At 53.4% G+C, this 7,642-nt stretch overlaps 1 protein-coding gene across 1 annotated transcript in view; it reads left to right on the top strand.

Moving 5' to 3' along the window:
* Positions 1-3,525: 3,525 nt before the first annotated feature.
* NDUFV1 (NADH:ubiquinone oxidoreductase core subunit V1) overlaps positions 3,526-7,642 on the top strand; it is a 6,158-nt gene continuing 2,041 nt past the window's right edge. The window contains exons 1-5 of the mRNA XM_007944682.2: positions 3,526-3,646; positions 4,604-4,686; positions 4,760-4,930; positions 5,653-5,836; positions 6,889-7,078. Coding sequence (XP_007942873.1) covers positions 3,575-3,646; positions 4,604-4,686; positions 4,760-4,930; positions 5,653-5,836; positions 6,889-7,078 — 700 coding nt within the window. The 5' untranslated portion in view covers positions 3,526-3,574. The remainder of the gene's footprint in view (positions 3,647-4,603; positions 4,687-4,759; positions 4,931-5,652; positions 5,837-6,888; positions 7,079-7,642) is intronic.

The following is a 7,642-nucleotide window of genomic DNA, read 5'->3' as shown; positions in this document are numbered from 1 at the left end:
TGGCAGTTCAAACCTACCAGCCACTCCTCAGAAGGAAGATGGGGCAATCTACTTCCATAATGATACTGCCTTGGAAACCCAAGGAGGGCTCGCTATGAGTTGGGTCCAACTCGATGGCATGTAACAACAACAACAACAAGTTCAAGGTCATATGTTGGGTCTCGTGGACTTGTTTTAACTGTCTTCAACTTCAAGTTGAACTTGCATATGAGCAGTTGATAGTATGTTCCACAATCAGCTCCTGGCCTGGTTTTGGCTGAAGATATTGAGCTTTTCCATCGCCTCTTGCCACAGATGTAGTCAACCTGATTCCTGTGTACTCCATCTGGTGATGTCCATGTGGATAGCCACTGTTTGTGTTGTTGAAAAAAATGAGTAAGTACTTGGTCTTGCAAAATTCTATCATGCGGTCTCCAGTGTTATTTCTGTCACCAAGACTAAAATTTCCAACTACTGGTAATTCTTCTTTGTTTCCAACTTTTGCATTCCAGTCACCAGAGATAATTAACACATCCTGATTGCATGTTTGGTCAATTTCAGACTGGAGAAGTTGATAAAAATCTTCAATTTCCTCATCTTTGGCTTTAGTGGTTGATGCATAAATTTGGATAATTGTAGTATTAACTGGTCTTCCTTGTAGGGATATGGATATTATCCTATCACTGACAGCATTGTACTTCAGGACAGATCTTGAAACATCCTTTGTAATGATGAATGCCACGCCATTCCTCTTCAAACTGTCATTCCTGGCATAGTAGATCACATGGTTGTCTGATTCAAAATGGCCAAAACCAGTCTATTTATCACTCATGCCTAGGATGTCAATCTTTATGCGTTCCATTTCATTTTTGACAACTTTCAATTTTCCTAGATGCATATTTTGTACATTCCATGTTCCGAATATTAATGTACATTTTCAGCTGTTTCTCCTCAAATTGAGTAGTGCCATGTCATCAAATGGAGGTCCCCAAAGCTTTTCTTTATCCATATCATTAAGGTTGGTTCTACTCTGATGATGCAGCTCTTTCCCACTCCTCTTTTGAGTGCCTTTGGCCTAAGGGGCTGGTCTTCCTGCACTGTATCAGACCATGTTTCCAGGCTATTCATAAAGTTGCCCAGTAATGTCTCAGACAGTGTTTCTCTGCTATTCATAAGGTTTTCTCTAGCCAGTTCTTTGAGAAGTGGATGGCCGATTCCTTCTTCCTAGTTTGTCTCAATCTTTAAGCTGGGTTGAAACCTGTGCACCATGTGCAAACCTGCTGGCATTTGAGACATCGGTGGCACAGCCTCAAGCCTCACAGCAACACACCAGCCACCACAGTAGGACAGACTGACAGACAAGTTTGTCTTCCTTAGCTGTTCAAAACCTCTCTGCCCTCCCCTTACCTGGATCCCGTGGCTCTATTGTCCCTGGCTCCCCCCCCCCCCCTTCCTGCCTCTTAGATGTGTGGCCTGTCTCCTTCCCCTTACCTGGATCCTGGGGCTGAGTCATCCTGGCTCCTCCCCCACCTTCCTGCCTCTTGGGTGTGTGGCCTGTCTGCCTGCCCATACCTGGTTCTGGTGACTCTATCTTGATCCCGGCTCCTCCCCTGCCTCCCACGTCCAGCTAGCATAGCATATATGTTTGGTTTGGTTGCTGTCCCACTGTACCGTCTTATGTAGTTTCATTAAAGACTTGCACCTCAGAAACCCAAGGTGGGGTCGCTAGGAGGCGGATCCGACTCGACAGCAGTGAGTGAGTCTCTATAAACCACCTCTGTCTCTGCGAGCAGTTCTTTCTCACCAGAAGACAAGAACCCATTTGGGTTTCGTGGGGGCCTTCCTCCTATAACAACAGAACTAGGTAAGTCACAGAGCCAGGACACCCTTATAGGACCAGGGTGAGTTGCAGAGTCAAGAGGTTCCAGAGAACCGAAAAAGACAAGAGTTAAACAGACTTCCAGGACTTCACCAGAAGGACAGAGGACCTCTTCCAGTCAGAAGAGCCCGGAGAGAGAGAACAGGCCCACAGGCCCCTCGAAGCCCCACAAGGCCAGGAAGGGGTCCTGGGGGGCATGGCAGTGGCCTGGGTGTGATGAGGTGTTAGAAGCTGGTGGAGCCCTTACAATCCAGGCCTGAGCCTCAATTCCAAAGGCAGCACGTGCACTGAAGGGATTCTAAGCAGGAGGGAGCACCAAACACCTACAAGGGCAGCGGCAGGATGGTTGGGGGCACCCACAGGAGAATGTATCATTACTCCTCTATCCTTCCTCTAAACCCACCTCCTAAGGGAAGACCTCTGAACCTCCTGCTGCCTCTCGGGTTGCCCAGCTAATGAACACAGTTCTCCCCCGAGCACAGAGAGGCATCCAGGCTCCACCCGCTGGAAGCTAACACTACGGGAGAGCTCTCACTGGTCAGAATAATTGCAACATGGTCTCGAGGGTCTTTCCTTATGCACACTCCCACACACAGCAGGTGCTCACTAAATGCCCCACTTGTAGTGTCTTGGTGGAAAACACTAGACTGACGATCCACTAGAAATTTAAAGTAGAAATTTATTGAAGGAGCAAAATAGTTTAGAAATGGGGAGACATGACATCCCTGCCAGGTGTTAAAATGCTCGGAACTGTTGAGACAACAGTGAGGTTTAAAAGGATGGGTGTTTACAGGCAGTTAGAGATGGGGGAGGAAGCATAACAAAAGTTACAAACTTAAACATTGTCACCAGGTTTATCTGTTACCTCCCCAGAGTTGCTACCTCCTGAGGGTTGTTTCACAAAGCATCCATTCAGGGGTTCATTTTTCTGCCACATCTGGAGTCGAATTCCTTACCCTCGTTCAGAGTCACAAAGAACTGGCAGACACACGGTGGGAAACCCTAGGGAGTCAGAAAGTCATTTGGGACTAAGACTTGATAGGTACCTAGCTCTGCTACAAGGTCGTTTACAAGTTCTAACTTCATTTAAAGCGATCAGTTCCACATCTCAACCTCCTGCTTCACATCCTTGATAGTGTCTCTTCACCTGCCTTCTGCCTTCTTTGTTATTTAGACAGTAACACTGACAAAAAGACTAAAGGGTTTCTTCGGAAAAGGAGAAATTCAAATGGAGTTTATTTTAGATCTGAAGTTACCCAATTCAGGTATGTCAGTACCTCAGTTTTTAAACATTCATGTCCATAGAAAAAAGAGGGAAATGACAGGACCCCAGCAGAAGGCAACATACGAGGTATTCTCACTAAGGGTTTGATAGGATGGGGCCCGAGGGATGAGAGGACACCAAGGAGGGGCGAGGGGGAGCAAAAGAGCAGCCCCTTGGTACCTCCTGCAGAGGGCGGAAGGCGGGACTGAGGCTGGTGGGACTACATCTCCCAGAAGCCACCGCGCCGACAGGCCATTTCCGGCCTCTCTGTCCGCCCCGCCCCTGAAGGCGGGGCCGGTGGAAGGGCTGGAAAGGCGCGGGGAAGCATGGGTGCGCCGCCGGCGCTGGGGCACGTGACGTTCTTCCTGTGCGCCCCCTCGCGTCTCCGCGCCGGCTTCTCAGCCCCAAAGACGTGAAGGTGACAGCCGGAGGTGACCGGGTTAGCCCCCGTGATGCTGGCGGCACGGCGGCTGCTTGGCGGGTCGCTCCCCGCGCGGGTGTCCGTGCGTTTCAGCGGCGACACGGTGAGGCCCGGCCTGGCTCGGGCCAGGGGTGTTCGCGGGCTGGGACTCTCTGGAGCCATCCCTTGGGTCTGTAGTCTCCAGGCTCTGCAGGAAGGTTGTCGCTCTGGCCTGGATGGAGAAGGAGAGCGAGTCCTAACGGGAGGCTGACTCCCCCTTCCGCTCCCCCAGGCCCTCTGTCTCCCGGGCTACCCATGTTTAGCAGCCCTGCAGCATAGCGGAACAAAAGTGTGCAAACTGCCTCCTTGGCTCGTTCCTTCCTTGCCTCAGGCTTGCAGGGCAGAAAGGGGTCACAGCCCCGTTTGACAGATGCAGAAAACAGCTTTGGAGAGCGATGTGCGCCTTCTGATGCCCCGGCCAGAGCTCTGCTCTCTGTAGCGGCTGAGCGGTGCTTTTAAGGGGATGGGAGGCTGGGAGTCAGGTCCCCGTAATCCTCGTCCGTGGTGCACTCTGCTGGGTCGCGTGGAGTTCCGGTTTCCACCGCTTCCTCGGGTTTATCCCGAGTGGGTCCCCCACCATCGGGCACAGTGAGGTGTTCCTCTTGCGTCGGTAAACACATTGCCTTTTCTGCAGACTTAGTAAGATGACCTGGTCTAACCACGTCTGTGGACCAGCCAGAGAGCCAGACAAGTGAATGGACATGACATTACACCGGGCTCAGGAAGGCAGGCTGGTGCCATGGTTCAGCAATGGGCTTTGGCCTGGACTCAGATGCCACCTGCTGCTTTCATCTGTGTGAGCCCCTCTAAGTTCCCATCTCAGGGCTGATAGAAGGAAGGCAGGAAGTGCCTACTGTGTGGCGGTGGTGAATAAGGTGGTAGGAAGAGTTGGGAGCCCTAGCTCCCTGCCCTTCCCCAGCCCAGCCTCTCCTAAGCAGGCGGATCTGAGAGTTTGCAACCCCTGGCCTGACCACTCATGGCTCCAGAACTCTGCTTGCCTCCTGACACCCTGTCTCCCCAGACAGCGCCCAAGAAAACCTCATTTGGCTCTCTGAAGGATGAAGACCGGATCTTCACCAACCTATACGGCCGCCATGACTGGAGGTGAGAAGGTGCCCTTGGTCTGGTGGGTCCTGGGGCAGGGCCTCCCCTTCACTGCCCTCCCTGCTCTGTCCAGGCTGAAAGGTGCCCAGAGTCGAGGTGACTGGTACAAGACAAAGGAGATCCTGCTGAAGGGTCCTGACTGGATCCTGGGTGAGGTCAAGACATCAGGCTTGCGGGGTCGTGGAGGTGCTGGCTTCCCCACTGGCCTCAAATGGAGCTTCATGAACAAGCCCTCAGATGGCAGGTGTGTAGAGGAGGCAGAGGTGGGGTTGCAGGAGAACCCTGGGGGTGGGAGGGCTTGTCTAGGCCTCTGGACTGTTCCCTTAGAAACGAAGAGTGACAGGTAGGAAAGTGGCCCAGGCCGCGATGGGATGCCTGGTTCTCTGTCATCTTCCTCAGGGGAGGTGTAAAGTGTAGCAGAATGTGCACAGCCACTTAGTTGTTCAAATCCTACCTCTGCTTTCCGATTGTACCGTCTTGGCCAGTCTGATCTCTTTGACTCTCAGTTTCTTTTTTGTAAATGGACATAACAGTGTTGTGCAGGGACTGAAGAGCAATCGGTCATACAGTGTGTGGCCTGCATATTGGCCTGTACACAGAGAGCAGATAATAAATGTCAGTTACTTTACCTGCTTTTGACCCAGAGGTGGGGTGGAGGCTGAGGAAGGCTCTTTGTGACCCAGAGCAGAATTCGGGCTTCCAGAGGAAAGCATAGGCCAGGACATTTGGACTGAGCATAACAGAGACCTTTCCTGTGGTCACAGCCCCTCAAAGATAGGATAGGCAGTGAGCTCCCCGACACTGGTGGTGAGCAACAGAGACCCAGGAACATGTTAGGTAGGAATAAAGGGAGGAGCCATTGGAGATAATACCTTTGAGGTTTCCCTGGATGGAGGGTGAGGGGGTTGTAGGTTGAGGGCCCAGCCCTACCGGGCCTGTAGCCTGGCTGACCTGCTGACCCCACAGGCCCAAGTACCTGGTGGTGAATGCTGATGAAGGGGAGCCGGGCACCTGCAAGGACCGGGAGATTATGCGCCACGACCCCCACAAGCTGGTGGAAGGCTGCCTGGTGGGGGGCCGGGCCATGGGCGCCCGTGCCGCCTACATCTACGTCCGTGGCGAATTCTACAATGAAGCCTCCAATCTGCAGGTGGGCAGGGGCGGGGCATCAGTGGAGGAGAAGAGTGCGGGGTGCTTGTGTTCACCCCACTTTCCGCATACAGTTGTTCTTAGAATTTAGCATTTGGCCACTCAGAGGTGGGAAAGCAGTGCACATGTCTGTGTGCATTGTTGAGTAGGGTCTGGCATCCAAAGCTGCCTCCTCTCAGCTTGTACTTTGTGCTCTGGAGCCATGTTGGGAGGCCTCCAATCACACCAAAACCAACCCACTGCTGTTGAGTCGATTATGACCCACAGTGACCCTGTAGGACAGGGTAAAACTGGCCTGTAAGGTTTCGGTCTTTATGGAAGCAGATTGTTTTATCTATTCCATAGAGTAGTTGGTGGGTTTGAACTGCTGACTTTTTGGTTGGCAGCCAAATGCCTTAGCCACTGCACCACCAGAGCTTCTTGGGAGGCCCATGCAGGAGTCTGCTGATAATGTCAGGGAGGCCTTCAGTGACCCTGAGGTTACTGATAGACTCCTGGAGTGTGCACTGGGCTGGGGAACTCACACTTGGTTGTTCTTCCTGCAGAAGGGCCAAAGGGTCATTTCAGTCATTCTAAGCTCAATGATGCCTGTAGTGACTGGTCTCAGCCAGAGTCACACCCCTTTCTGTTAGATTCCAAGCAGTAGAGGGTGGAGGGCTGGTACCTAGAACAGTATCTGGGATATGGGGCACTGTCTAAGTGGTAATGTTATCACCCAGAAGAAGGTGATGTCTGAGGGTCTTTTCCCCACTGTGGAAGTAGTGTGTGCTTAGAGACACACAAGACCACTGGAAAAGATGTCGGTTCCTGGCAGACCCCCTGCCTAGAGAAATGACTGTCGACTACTTGCTAAAAATGTTGGTTATTTCCTTTAATTTTTTTTGATCTATGCTTTGATAATTTGTTGTTATTACAGAAGTGACACATACATTGTGAAATTGCACAGTCTCCCCAAGGGTCTCTTGCTCGTGTTCAGAAAGAGCTGTGGCCCTGGGTCTGGTGACAGGCTCTCAGGGCCTGTGTGCCCAACACACACACACCCCTCTTCCGCAGGTGGCCATCCGAGAGGCCTACGAGGCCGGTCTGATTGGCAAGAATGCCTGTGGTTCCGACTATGACTTTGACGTGTTCGTGGTGCGTGGGGCCGGGGCCTACATCTGCGGGGAGGAGACGGCGCTCATTGAGTCCATTGAGGGCAAGCAGGGCAAGCCCCGGCTGAAGCCACCCTTCCCGGCTGACGTGGGTGAGGCCCGCCCCAACCCGGGGCTTCAGGCCCCCACCGGACCAGGAGGGCGGCTCTCAGTGCCTTCTGGGTGGGGGCCAGATGCCGAGGGGAGGGCGTCTATGCTCACCAGTACCGGCCGTGCCAGGCCCCCTGCCCTCTCTGTATCCTCAGTCCCACAGTGGGCCTCCGAGCCCTCTCCAAGCTCGTCTGCGGCTCTGCCACCACAGGGCCTACTCGGAGCTGGGGTGTGGTGGTGGGCACGGCAGGTGCAGCTCCTGCAGGGGCTTGGCTCCAGCCGGGACGAGTGAGGAGGGGGTGGGGGGTCCAGCGGGGACGAGTGAGGAGGAGAAGAGAGGGGCGTCCAGCGGGGACGAGAGTGAGGAGGGGATGGGGGCTGGTCCAGCGGGGACGAGAGTGAGGAGGAGAAGAGAGGGGCATCCAGCGGGGATGAGAGTGAGGAGGGGGTGGGGGGTCCAGCGGGGACGAGTGAGGAGGGGATGGGGGGGTCCAGAGGGGACAAAGAAGAGGAGGAAAAAAGGGGGGTCCAGTGGGGACAAGAGTGAGGAGGAGAAGAGAGGGGCG

The sequence above is a fragment of the Orycteropus afer genome, unplaced genomic scaffold (assembly GCF_000298275.1).
Source record: "Orycteropus afer afer isolate SDZICR_OR568_19922 unplaced genomic scaffold, OryAfe1.0 scaffold00130, whole genome shotgun sequence".
NCBI classification, from domain to species: Eukaryota; Metazoa; Chordata; class Mammalia; order Tubulidentata; family Orycteropodidae; genus Orycteropus; species Orycteropus afer.
The sequence above is the reverse complement of the archived record's forward strand: the minus strand, read 5'-3'. Positions and strand labels throughout refer to the sequence as shown.